The sequence below is a fragment of the Chrysochloris asiatica genome, unplaced genomic scaffold (genome assembly GCF_000296735.1).
Source record: "Chrysochloris asiatica unplaced genomic scaffold, ChrAsi1.0 scaffold00078, whole genome shotgun sequence".
Taxonomy (NCBI): domain Eukaryota; kingdom Metazoa; phylum Chordata; class Mammalia; order Afrosoricida; family Chrysochloridae; genus Chrysochloris; species Chrysochloris asiatica.
This window is the reverse complement of record NW_006408596.1, coordinates 3,099,711-3,113,600: the sequence shown is the minus strand read 5'-3', so window position 1 is coordinate 3,113,600 and position 13,890 is coordinate 3,099,711. Positions and strand designations below refer to the sequence as shown.

Below are 13,890 nucleotides of genomic sequence, written 5' to 3'. Positions count from 1 at the left end.
CAACAACTCTACAGGACAGAAACGGAGCTGGGCTGCCCAGAGGTGCTAAGCCACAGGTGTGATATGCATGCAAGAGGTCAGCTAAGTTTCTAAACATTCATATTAAAGCGACCTTGTACTTTATACAGTATGACATTAACATGGGTTCAAAGGTAAAAATAAAACATTCAAGAGATTTCCAGCCTATGGGGCATTTGGAGTGATGCCCAAATAACCCCTCTGTTACTTCCTTTCTGAGGAGCTCTGGTGTTTCAATGGTTAAGTGCTTGGCTGCGAACCAGCAAGTCAGCGGTTTGAACCAAGCAGCTGCTCCATGAGAGAAAAGTATCATAGTCTGCTTCCATAAAGGTTTATAGCATGACATGCCTTGTGGGAGGGGTTTTGGTGTGGCATTCAGGTTAGTGCGCTCGACTGCAAGATCAGTTTGAACTGCAAGGTCAGCAGTTCAAGCTTACCAGCCGCTCCTTGAAAACCCTCTGCAGGATCGCTATGAATTGAAACTGACTTGATGGCACTTAACAACAACAGTGTCCTACGGGGGGTCCTGGTGTGGTGACATAGGATAAGCACTCGACCGCAAGGTCAGTTTGAACCACAAAGTCAATGGTTCATACTTACTGGCTGCTCCTCAGAAACTCTATCCAGGGCCACTATGAGTCAGAACCACCTTGACAGCACTTACAACGTCAACATACCCTACGGGCAGGTCTGCTCTGTCCTCTAGGGACACTATGACTGGCGATCACCAGGACACCTGGGTTACTCCCTGCCTGGGGGTGGTGTGCTGTTGGGGTGGGTTTCTTTCATGCCATTCCATCTTGCCCTCAGCACTTTACAGCCTGAGATTGCCAACCTGTTGTGGACTTTTAGTTTTGTTTTGTTTTAAGTTGAGGTGAAACTCATGTAACGTAAACTCATATAACATAAACTCAGTCAGTGGCTGCTTAGCTCCGACATTGTCATCTCCCCAAAAAGAAACACCTTGATTTTTACAGAGTGGGGAACTCAGACTGAGGAATTGAGGGATGGAGCAGGGATTCCAACCCAGACCTATCTCCTCCCCATGTTCCTGCAGGCCCGTCACCACTTCACAGCAGGGTGAGATGGGCCCTTGGCCCTTCCTGTGGTGGCCACAAAGTCCAGCTCGGAGCCCCGCATTAGAACAGGCAGGTGGAGGTCTCCTGGCGCTGACTGTGTTCAGGTCATTGGTTGCTGGTTTGGGAATTTACCAGGGTACTTATACAAGTTGTAGCCAGGATACGTGTGCTAAGAGGGCCACCTCCTTGGGAAGGAGCTCTTGTGCCCCTCCTGCCTTGTCCGAAAACCTTCTGCACCTTGTCTCGCCTCAGGCCTGGTGAGCTGCTCATTCTCCCCACATTCAACTAGTTGCCATTGAATGAAGTCTGGCTCATAGCAGCCCCCTGCGTGTCAGAGAAGAACTGTGCGCCATCGGATTTTCAAGGGCTTGTTTTTCTGGAGATGGATAGATCTGTCTTCTGTGGCACTTCTAGGTGTACCTGACCTTTTACTCTTTTGGTTAATAGTCAAATGTGGGAACCTTTTGTACTACCCAGGGTTGGAGGTTTGAGTCTATCCAGAGGCAACTCAGAAGAAAGGCTTGATGATCTGCTTCCGAAAAATCAGCCACTGAAAACCCAAGGAGCACAGTTCTCCTCTGGCCCATGTAGGTTGTCAGCAGTCTATGCTGACAGCAGCTGGCTTCTGCTTGTTCTTGTGTATGGTACCCATTTCACCTAGCTTCAATGGCTTGATGATCAGAACTCTACGAGAGGAAGATAAGTTTAAGGAAGCAAGTGTAAGTTAATACAATTTGATGAACTTGACCTATAACTTATAGATGTAGTAGCTCAAAATACCAACCGAGAGGGAAGGAGTCTTCATATCAAGGATCAAACCTATCCCCCGCTCTATACACAGGGTTGGTAAAGATGGGCAACTTAGACATTGGCTACCTAAAACAGGGGGGAGGGGGGGACCTCTAAAGGTGTGAAGTGGCTGGCTTATAAGTTTTCAAGAGGGAGTTTAGTTTTAGAGTGTGTGGGGTAAGGTAGAATCCCCACTGAATAGTTTTCCTCTTGTCTAGATGGGTCTGGTGAAAGGAGATGGGGATGGGATTCATTGATTCAATAGTAAGTAATTATTATCTGACCTAATTGTGATTGTCACAACTGCAAAGGTAGACGTAGTGTAACAAAACGAGGGGAGTAGTTAACCTTGTATTCTAGGAACAGAGGACCATCAAGAGAAGAGCATGAGCTGAACATGGGACCCTAACCAGAGAAGCATCGACACCGGAGATGGGGGCAAAGGTGATGGCATGGAGAGATCGAGCAGCTGAGGACTCTAGACTTATGGAAAGAGAAAGGCTGTGGGCTGGTGGCCAGGAGACTGGCTTCTAGAATATGCCCTGTGATCGTTTAAACGATTATATATCCCTGCGTTAATTTTTTTTTAAAAAAAGAACATCATACAGGAAAAAAGCAAAAGGTCATTACGAAGGCAAGAACGAAAGAAAAAAACAATAGATGTCAGGCGAGACCCTGAAACTTGCTCGCCAGAGTAGAGATGTTAAAGTGAATGGAAGAAATGAGGAAGTAAAAAAGTTGAACAGGAAATTTCAAAGGGCAGCCTTATGCAAGCTGCACTGAAGATATTAGTAGAAACCAATGCTCTTAGGAAATAGAGAATATAAACTGAAATCTTTCAACAAATGGATGCAGCATCAGCTGTGCTCATTCATCTATGCCAAAAAATTTGAAAGACAGTTACCTGACTAACCGATTGGAAGAGATCCATATTTGTGCCCATTCCAAAGAGGTGACTCAGTGTGGTATGTGGAAATCATCGAGCAGTATCATTAATATGTGCAAGTAAAGATCATTCAAAAAAAGCTTCAACAATACATCAACAGGGAACTACCAGAACCTTCTTAACTAGAGGTAGCATTTCTGACATCAGATGACTCTTGGCTGAAAGCAGAGAGTACCAGAAAGATGATTATACCTGTGCTTTGTGTATTGACTAGCCTGTGTGGATCATAACAAGCTTTGGATAACATTGCGAAGATCGGGTATTCCAGAATGCTTAATTGTGCTCATGAGGAACCTGTGCATGGACCAAAAGACAGTCACAAACAGAACAAGGGGCAACTGAATATTGAAAATCAGGAAAGGTGTACAAGGGCTGTATTCTGTCACCATACTTTATTCAGCCTAAGCAAATAATCTGAGAAACTGGATTATATGAAGAAGAATGTGGCATCAGGATTGGTGGAAGACTCATTAACAACCTGTAATATGCAGATGATACAACCTTGCTTACTCCAAAGGAAGAGGATTTAAAATACTTACTGGTGAAGATCAAAGACCACAGCTTTCAAAATGAATTGTACTTCAATGTAAAGAAAGTAAAAATCCTCATAACTGGACAAATAACATCATGATAAATTGAGAAAAGATTGAAGTTGTCAAAGGTTTCATTTTGCTTCAATCTATCAACATGCATGGAAGCAGTAGTCAGGAAATCAGATGACGTATTGCATTAGGCAAATCTGCCGTACAAGACCTCTTTAAAGTGTTGAAGAGCAAAGATGTCAGCTTGAGGACTAAGGTGCGCCTGGTATTTTCAGGAATCTCATATGCATGTGAAAGTTGGGCAGTGAATAAGGAAGACCATAGAAGAATTAATGCATTTGAATTATGGTGTTGGAGGAGAATATTGAAAGTGTCATGGGCTGCCAAAAGAATAAACAAATCTCTGTTAGGAGAAGCACAGCCAAAATGCTCCTTAGAAACCAGTGTAACATCATCTGTGAGGATGGTGCCCACCTGGCCTTCGGTTGTGCATAGATAGGGTCACTATGAGTTGGAACCAACTCAGTAGCACCTAACAACAACAATAGGCCGTTCTCCTAGTTTGTGTTAGTCTTAAATCTCTGTTGAAACCTGCCCACTACAGGTGATCCTGATGGAATTGGCATAGCTTGTACTGTAGTTGTTGTTGTGGGAGACTATTATTGTCGAGAGTTTTATAGAAATCAGGGGCTGTTGAGTGCCATAGAGTTTTGCTGGTCTCATTAGCTGTCTACCCAGTCATTCCTCCTCCCCTCTAGAAGCCCCTCACCCCTCACCTTCCTTCTTCTAAAAGAAAGTGAGGCACAAGAGCCAGCCCAAAAGGTTGTACTGAAGACTTGGCTTGTAAGGAATGGCTCAGTGCAGTGTTACGCAGCCATCCGGCATGCTCATGGATTCAGAAACTTTTTACAGACAGACACAAGAAAGTCTCCCAGAATGCCATATGCTCCTCTTATGGGGGATATCTGGAAAGATTTTGGGAGTGTTCTCTAAAATGTTCCTGGGGTGGAATCTGTGAGAAGTACAAAATGATCATGTGCTTTAGCCGCCCTCTAGTCATTTCCGGCTTAGAGAGGAACTGCGCCTGTGAGGTTTTGTACGCTGTTCAAACTCACCAGCTGCTCCTCAGAAACCCTGTACTGGGTCACTATGAGCCGGATCCGACTAAATGGCACTTAACAATAGCAACAATATTTACTATAGCAGATCACCAAGCCTTATCTCTCACAGAACTACTGGGAGGTTTAAACTGCCAATCTTACAGCTCCTCACTGTTGGACCACCAGATACTTTCTTCGAATTGTTTCCCCTTGTCTTGTGTTTCTTGCACTGGTCAGTCATTGCTCTAACATTCCAAAAAAAAAAAAAAGTTATGCTATTAAGAGAAAGGATTACAGAGAGCCAGCCTCTATCAGTTACCTCTGACAGCAATCCAAGAAGTTTAAAAAACTGGGAGAAAACACAGTAGCTGTGGCTGTTGGCATACATTTTGGCCACCAGATGGCGCCACGAGCAAGCAGCACAGGAGGCAGACGCCTTAGTAGTTCTCTTTAGGCAAGTAAGGGGTGTGCAAGAGAGAACGCTAGGCCCAGGACCCAACAAGTGGCCTGGCTGCTTAAAACAGCTTCTCTAAAAAATATAAGATACTAGAATGGCTAAGATTAAAAAAAAAAAAATCAGAAAACAAATATTGCTAAGTATGTTGGGAACTTGGAATCCTTATCTATTGTTGTTGTTAAGTGCCGCCAAGTTGGATCCGACTCATAGCCACCCTGTATACGGTTTCTGAGGAGCAGCTGGTGGATTTGAACTGCCAACCTTGTGGTCCTAGTGCTGATCCTACAGTGCCACACCAAGAGTCTGCCCATTGTTAGTAGGAATGCAAATGGTACCATTGATGTGGAAAGCAGTGTGGTGGTTCCTCAAAAAGCTAAAAATATGAAGGAGCTTCAGAAAAGTTGTAGAAAAATGGGATTGATGGATAATGGAATTTTTCCATGAACTTTTTGAAGCCTGCTTGTAGAACGGCCATGTTGTTGTTAAGTACCGTTGAGATGGTTCCCACTCACAGCCACCCTCTATAAGGTTCTCAAAGGCCAGCTGATGGGTTTGAACGCTGACCTTGTAGTTAGTAGTCCAGTGCTTATCCTACAGCACCACACCAGGATTCCATATAACCCAGCAATTCTACTCAAGACCCAAAAGTCTTGAAAACAGAGATTAAAACAGATTTGTACCCCAATGTTTACTGCAGCACTGTTCACAGTAGCCAAAAGGTGGGAGCAACCGAAAGTCACTTACAAGATGAATGAGTAAACACATTGTGGTACATGCACATGATGGACCACTGCTCAGTGTCTAGGAGAAATGAAATCTTGCTGGAACTTGAAGATGTTATGCTGAGTAAAATAAATCAATCCCAAAAGGACAAATATGATCTGACATATTTAAAAAAAAAAAAAAAAAGGCAAATGTATACGCACAAGGGAATGTTTATGTTACCTCGAAGAATAATAAGGAAGCTGTAAACCACATAAAATAATGTCCTCGAGGACATTATGCTGAGTGAAATTAGTCATAAAAGGACAAATATTGCTTATGACCATTACTGTAAAAGCTTAAGAAAAGATACCCATACTAACAGGGAAAGAAAAAAAAAATTTATTGTTGGTTACTGGTGGGGGTGGGGTGGAGGGTTTGGGGGAGATAGAGGGGGGCAGACACATCATAGTTCAGGTGTTGGGGAGGGGCAATACACAAGAATGGGGTGGTGGAATAGCAAGCTAGATAAGGAAACACTGAGACAGGTTTGCATGGGCTAAATGGGACAGAGGTAAATAGTGCTGCATTCTCAGCTGTGGAACAACAGGGCTCTGTGATACAGGGATCGAGGCATAGTCTGAAGACGGGAAATACTACTAAGATGCTATTGGTGTCCCTTGCCTGCTATTGTAAAACAGAACTTGAGTGGGATACAAAGGAATGTCAGGAAACATGATTACAGAAAGCTTGTAAGCCCGTCTTCAGCCTATAACTGATTGGAATACCTAAAAGGGGTTCTAGAACTTGCCCAGTGAAACAGGCCTCTTGTGGAGCCTTTGCAGAGTATAGGACCTTAGGTGGAATCCTGAGTCCCATCCAGAACCTTAGGAGGTGGTACCTTCCCACTAGAGAGGATAAGCGGACCAGCCTGGAACAGCTAGAGTGTTCTAGAAAGATCAGCAGGAAAAACCCAAAACAAAAATGACAGCATGATTGGCTACTACAGGAATAAGCAAGTTGTTTGCTGGGAAGTCATCAAGGCAAGCAAATAAGTCCCTTCAGGACAAACCCCCCTCTAAGACTGAAACCCAAAGGGAACACATGAGCAGACATGTAAACTTGCTGATGACCACATTGGTCTACTGATGAGTGGAAGAGGCGGAAAAGCAATGAAGAAATGGGCTGAGTTCAACCACAGTCCACTGACTCCTGTTAACTTGGAGATGAGACAGAGAAGAGGAAGGGCTGGTTGGTCCAAAGTGTGGTGAGACATGGGGACACCTGAATGTGGACAAGGACATAGCCACAGAGGGCTAGAGCTGAGAGTGAAGCATCCAGCTGATATGAAGTGAGGGGAGATGCACAAGAACACCCAAATGTGCAGATAGTACCCATTTGCCCTAGCCTTGATGGCTTGATAATCAGAACTCGACTAGGGGGAGATTTAAAAAAAAATTTTTTTTTTATAAAGAAAAGTAGAGTAAATTGCTTCAATTTGATGAACTTGACCTATACTCATGGAGGTTGTAGCTCAATATACCAACAGAGACGGAAGGAGTGTTCACATCAAGTATCAACCCTATTCCTCTGTATATAGGGTAGGTAGGCTTGGGCAACTTAGACATTGGTTACCTAAAATGAGGGGATGATAAAGGCATGAAGTGACTGGCTTACAAAGTTTCAAGAGGGAGTTTAATTAAGAGTGTGTGGGAAGAAAGAGTCCCCACTGAATACTTACCATCTTGTCGTGATGGGTCTGGTAAAAAGAGATGGGGATAAGATTCTTAAGATTCAATAGTGAGTAATTGTTAATCATGACTAAATGCGATTGTCTCAATTGTAAAGGTAAAAGCTTTGTGTAACAAAAACAGGGAAGTAGTTAATCTTGTAGTCCAGAAACAGGACCCTGGGACCATCAAGAGAGAAGAGCACGAGCGGAATGCAGAACCCTATCCAGAGAAGCAGCGACACCAGAGATGGAGGCAGAAATGGGGACATGGAGAAGGGGGAGTGGCTGAGGACTCTAGACTCATGGGAAGAGAGGGACTAAGAGATAGCGGCCAGGAAGCAGGCATGCCGAATGTGCCCTTTAGTGGTTTAAATTATTATATATGCCTGAGGGTTTAAAAAAAAGAAAGCTAAAATCAATAGAAAGAAATACTGTTAACTGACCCTACATGGAGGGGATTATAATCATTGTAATGCAACAAAGTATATTATTTGTTGAATGTAAAATGGATGATCTGCCCTGTAAACTTTCACTCCAACAACAACAACAACAACAAAAAGAATACCTATGTGTGATCCAGTTGACAACAGTGACTTAAAAAGTTTGATAGGAGCCTTAAGGGACAGTTTGTTAATGAGGAGGAATAATGAGAATTGTTGAAAAATTCAGTGAGTGTTACCAATATCACTGAATTATGCATATAGAAACTGTTGAGTGGCATATGTATGTTTTTCTGTATATATTCTTAACAACATAAAGGAAAAGTAGGAGAACTGTTGATACAACATATGCAAATAATGGAGTCCTGATGTGCCACTGTTGGTTAATGCGCTAGACTGCAAAATTGGTTTGAACTGCATGATCAGTGGTTCAAGCTCACCAGCCACTCCTTGGAAACCTTACACAGCATTACTATGAGTAGGAACCAAGTCGACGGCACTTAACAAATACAAATTTTAAAAATATGGCCAAATTTTAAAGATAACAGAAAGATAAATATCCTATGTTCCCACTTAGATGAACTAGGCAGGAAAATCTTATGCTATATATATTATATTCTTAACAACATAAATTAATACGTAACATTTAAAGGAAATAGAGCCGTTGGTACATCATATGCAAATAATAAATATGGCAAAAATGGAAAGATAATAAGAAAAAGATAAATATCACATGGTTCGACTTAAATGAAATAGGCACCAACATCCTATGCTGTATATATTCTTAACAACATCAGTAAATAAAATTTAAAGGGACATAAGAGACCCATTGGCACATCACATAAAAAAAATAAATAAATAGGACAAAACTGGAATGATAATAAGATAAAGATAAATACTGTACGAGCCCATGTACATCAAATAGGCATGAAAATCCTCTGGCGCTGTTCTACCTTGTAACGTGTACGGGTCACCATGAGTCAAACAAAACTCAACAGCAACAGGTTTGGTTTGGCTTTTGGTTATAGAGACCAAAATGTCCTTATGGTTACCAGGGTAGTAAAGTGGGAGAAAGAGGCGGGTGTCTGTTAGTGGTGGAACATTTGGAAACATAGAGTGGTGATGGTTGCTTAACGTGATGAACATTAAGCCCAAGGTCATGGAATCACGTTGTTGTCATTGCATCCACTCTGGCTTGTGGCAGCTCCTGTGTACAGAGAAGCGCTGCTCCGTGGAGTTTTCGAGGAGGCCTGTGTTCTAAGGTTTACACAGCCAGTCTCACAAGAGGTCGAATGCTGAAGCTGTTGGCCCCACCCAGGGACTCTGTATGTGTAAACAGTTATTGAATTGACAAAAGTTTTATCAAACACACATTTTTTTATCACAATAAAGACAATTAAAAACCAATAATAATAGGCTTCCCAGCTTCTCCCATTATAGTCCTGAAAGACTGCTGGCCCCAGCGCTACCCACTTCCTGGTATTTTTAGTATGTGGCCCATCTGGTGCCGGTTGCCATGTGTCTGAAAACAGCTTGTGTCGTCTTCTTTCTTCCTCAGATGCCTCTGATGAGCACAACTTGCCATCTTCAATGGAAAACTCGATGAACAGTTCAGAGAAAGTGGAAAGGCAGCCATCTGGAGACGCGGGTCTCGCCACAGACGCGTCAGCAATCTCTCAGGTACCTTGATTGAGGCCGCAGAGGGGCAGCCAGCCCGGCTGGGAGCCTGTTGTGGCAGAGGGTGGGGGTGGGGGGGAATGTTGAGAGGAGTTTCGTTGTTCTGTTTTGTGTCTTGTGCAGAGTTTCATTGGGACTTTGATTTGCCCTTTCAGTGGAATCACTGCGTATCTATGTCCGGTGTCCACCCTGGACGCCAGGACTAAGGTGATGGACAAGACAGGCCATGCCTCAGGGATCCCCCAGTGTAGGGAGAAAAGACCCATCTTTACCTTGATCTCAGCTTTGCCATTTTATTTTTTCTAGTCCACAGAAGCATCACCTGATCTCAGAGACCCAAAATGTCTTCCTTGGTGCTGGGAAGACACGTCTTGTCTTGTCAATCTGGTTTGTCCATTGGAATTTTGTGACTGACCGCGTTCACACTGCTAGAATTTCCTTCTGAGTCATGACGATTAGTCAGGTGGGATCTGAACCCCATCTGTGTAGGGCAGCCCAGCTGTTACGGGCACACATACTGGGTTCAGTCCTGGGTTCAAATCACAGCCCGGTCCCTTAGTTCTGGACAGCTGGTGTCTCTCAGCCTCAGTATATCCATCTGTAAAATGGGGATTCTGGAATCGTGTCTTGGGACCAAGCTGAGGATGAGATGAGAGAATATGGTGATCACTTAAGCATAGAGCTGATGTTGAAGCAGTATCCACGATGAGCCTTGTGTGCTTGGTCCAGGGCAGTGGGGACTCAGTGGCATCAAAAAAATCACCTCATGGAACTTCACGTTTTGCTCAGTGTTTTAGAGTCTCTGGGAAGAAACAGTCCACAGGTCACAGCAGAATGAAGGGGGACTGGGGGAACCTGACAGGACTTGGTTGCACTTTATGGATCTCAAAACAGGCACACCCCAACAAGGAAGTGCGTCAGAATCCAACATCTTCCTAAGGAGGACTGGTGTCGCAACAGGAAGCTAACACAAAGTTTGGTGGTTCGAGCTCACACAGCAGCTCCTTAGGAGAAAGGCCTCTGTAAAGATTACAGCCAAGAAAACCCTACGAGGCAACTCTGCTTTAGCGTATGGGGTCACTACAAGTCCGAACTGGCTCAACGGCGTGCCACCAGCAACAGCAACAACCACCCTGGGAGCTGCACGTCATTTCTAGAAACTCATCCCTCTTGGCACCTCCTCCACATACCCGAAGACACAAGCAGCAGGACATTGAGGACAGTTGTGTTTGCGGTGGGCAGTGGCCACATGGAACACGAGACCCACATTTCTGGGAGAGGGGGTGCTGACATCAGTGTTGGCAGCATGGGAAGCGATTGATAATACCGCTGTTTGAAGTCGTGCTGCTGACTGCCCCAGCGCTGGTGAATAGTCTTGTGTGCAAAGAAGCAAAGCCAATCAGGGAACAGACAGTACAGCAGGAGCCCATTTGGTTAAAACGGATAAAATCAGAGCCCCAATTATGGTGGATAAAACCCAGGTGTGCTGGCTCCTGGAGCTCAGTGAAGGCAAATGTCAACTTGGAACTTGGACTCACAGCCAGGGCCTCTTGGGTAGTGCCCCAGCATCTGAGAAGCCCCGGAGTCATGCACACTAGCAACCCTTCACCCCAGACCTGCAGTTGGGGCTCTCCAACCATTGTAATACACACACACACACACACACACACACACACACACACAGGCATGCCTATACCGACGTGCACACATAATTGAGGCTCTGACATGCCTGCATATATGCACACACAGAGAGACACTTACACACATGTACATACATGCACACAGACATACTCCCCTGTGGAGTTTCCAGGCTTGTGAATTAGCTGGAGGCTGCAAGGCAGACAAGCAGAAAACTAACATGGAAGGTCAGGCATCCCTGATTAACCACCTGCCCCCTGAGATCTCTCTGGCTTAGCTTCTCCTTAGCTACCCTGGAGTCTCCCATCTGACACCTCATCCTCTCTTCTCTCCCCCACGTCCCCCTGCACCCCATCCCTCCCCCTTCCTGGACTGAGGTGGGAATTCTTGCTCCCTGATGCAGAGCAATTCATCTGTTCCCCACCCAGATCCTAGTGCTCCGGAGGACAGGGAACCATCCTTCTACTCCATCCATGATGAGCTTGTGTTACTTTGAGCAGACTTGAGGAGTTTGGGGTCAGAGGAGGCAGCCGGGTCGTTGCCCCGCTACAATATCTGTCTGGTCTGCCAGAAGACATTCTCCTGCCCTTCTCTCACCGCCATGCCCCGTCCTACACCAAGCTTAGTGAGCTCTGCCAAGCATTGATTGAGCAACCACTGTGTACCAGGCACCAAGGGCACACGGTGAACCAGACAGACAAGTCCCTCCTTACCTTCATGGCTTATGTTAGGAGAGAAAATGAGCCAGAGGGACAGTCAGTACTTGGCAAACATAAACATTACAAAGTTGCTCGTTGCAGTAAATGCAGTGAGGGAAAGGAATGGATGTTCGCAGGGCGCATGATGGGTTGGGTTTGGGTTCTGGAAAGCTTGGGTTGAGAGGAGCTTGGGGCAGGAGTGTGAGGAAGTGAAGGTCAGCTTTCTAGGCAAAGGCCTTGAGACAGGTGAGCTCAAGGAACCAGAAAGGGAGACTGGTAGAGCTGGCCCAGAGTGGACAGTGAAGAGAATGGCGAGACTAGAGAGAGGGAGGAGAGTAGCGAGGGGCTAGAGAAGATTTTGAGGGCCTGCTTAGTCAGAGCAAGGAGACCTAGTTCTATTCTCAAGACAACAGGAAAGTGTTGGGTGCTGTTGACTCTATTCCAACACTTAGTCACCCCATGTGACAGAGGAGAACTGCCTCATACAGTTTCCTTGGAATCATTAGGGGATACATTGCCAAGTCTTTTTCTCTCAGAGCCACTGGATAGGTGCCAGCCACCAACCTTTAGGTTAGTCAAGCATGTAACCATTGTGCCAGCAGGATCCGTGGTTGGGAAGCTCTAGAGGCTGTTGTGTTTTCCACCAGATCTCTTTGGGCGTGCTGAATGTAAGAATGGTGGAGACAGGCTGAGGGGCAGCAGCAGGGAGATGAGGTGATGGCGGCAGAGAAAGCGGGAGATGAATTGAGAGTATGTTTGCCATGGACTTGGATGGACTAGCCCAGGAGGTCAGGTGTTGGGGAGATGGAGCGTGTCGGAGAATTTGGAGTACTACAGGTTGGGGGATTTTCCCAGGTATTTGGGGGTGCCGTTGACAACCATAGAAAAGGTTAGGTCGGATCAGTCATCCTGAGTAAAATCGAGTTTGGGGCTGGGTGACAGGTTGGGTGTGTGCTGCCGGAAAGAGCGATGCGGACAAGTTGGGGAAGAGGTAGTTGAGTATGTTTAACTTTTTTTAGGTCACGGGACATTTTAGGAATCTGTTCATGACTTTTCCCCCAGAGTAACATCCATACAAGGAACCCTGGTGACGCAGTGGGTAAGCGCTCAGCAGTTGAGTGTAAGATTGGCTGTTCAGACCTACCGGCCACTCCCCAGGAGAAGGCACCTGCTATGCACCAGGCAGCTTCAATACAGACTTGACAGCCGTGGGAACTGGGGGCAGCCCCACTGTGTGCTGTAGCGTCTCTGTGAGTTGGTATCAGCTTGAGGGCAGTGAATATAGTATATGCATATAGTTCTTCCTTCAGCAAGCACCCAGGGTCCACCCCATGCAGGGCACCTGGTCTGGACATTGGAGGAGCTGCAATCAGCAGCAGTTGTAGGGCCTCCGGGGGCGGGGGGTAGGGGGCCGATGCTCCAGAGCTGCATGTGGCAGGGAGAGTGTGCGCAAACTTGAAAGAAAAGAAATGAGTTGCATTCTAGTCCATTCCAAGTCTTGGCAGCCCCTTGTGTGTCAGAGTTTAACTATGCTCCACAGGGTTGTTAATGTTTCAGAAGTAGATTGCCAGCCATTTCTTCTGAGGTGCTTTTGGGTAGACACCACCAGTCTTTCAGTTAGCAGCAGAATGTGTTAATAGTTTGCTCCCAGGGATTCAATGCACATATAATGACTGTGATTAATTAAAAATTGACTGATAGTCTGGATATGGGGGGAGGCCCCGCGACAAGTTCAAAGGCAAAAAAAGTAAGCTGGAGCTAACCTGCTTGCCTGCTTGGTGTGGTGGAATACCTGGAAGGAAGCCAGGGTGGCTGGGCTAGGGCACAGTGGGCTTTAAAGACATGAGGAGTTTGGGGGTGATGGTGCCACTTTTTCTCGAGCCCCAGAAGTCCACCTGTAGTCTGCCCAATCTAAACCCCAGTTCTGAGCCACGCATGTTCCCTCCTCATGTCTGGACAAATGTGCTTTCTAAACCGTGTTTCTCCTTTCTTCCCTGAAGGATTTGGAAGGAGTGCCGCCTTCGAAAAAGATGAAATTGGAGGCTTCGCAGCAAAACTCTGAGGAGATGTAG

The 13,890-nt window shown here is 45.5% G+C and overlaps 1 protein-coding gene across 1 annotated transcript in view; it reads left to right on the top strand.

The window, feature by feature from the left end:
* BCL7A (B-cell CLL/lymphoma 7A) overlaps positions 1 to 13,890 on the top strand; it is a 36,313-nt gene extending 22,423 nt beyond the window's left edge. The window contains exons 5-6 of the mRNA XM_006865392.1: positions 9,364 to 9,485; positions 13,819 to 13,890. Coding sequence (XP_006865454.1) covers positions 9,364 to 9,485; positions 13,819 to 13,890 — 194 coding nt within the window. The remainder of the gene's footprint in view (positions 1 to 9,363; positions 9,486 to 13,818) is intronic.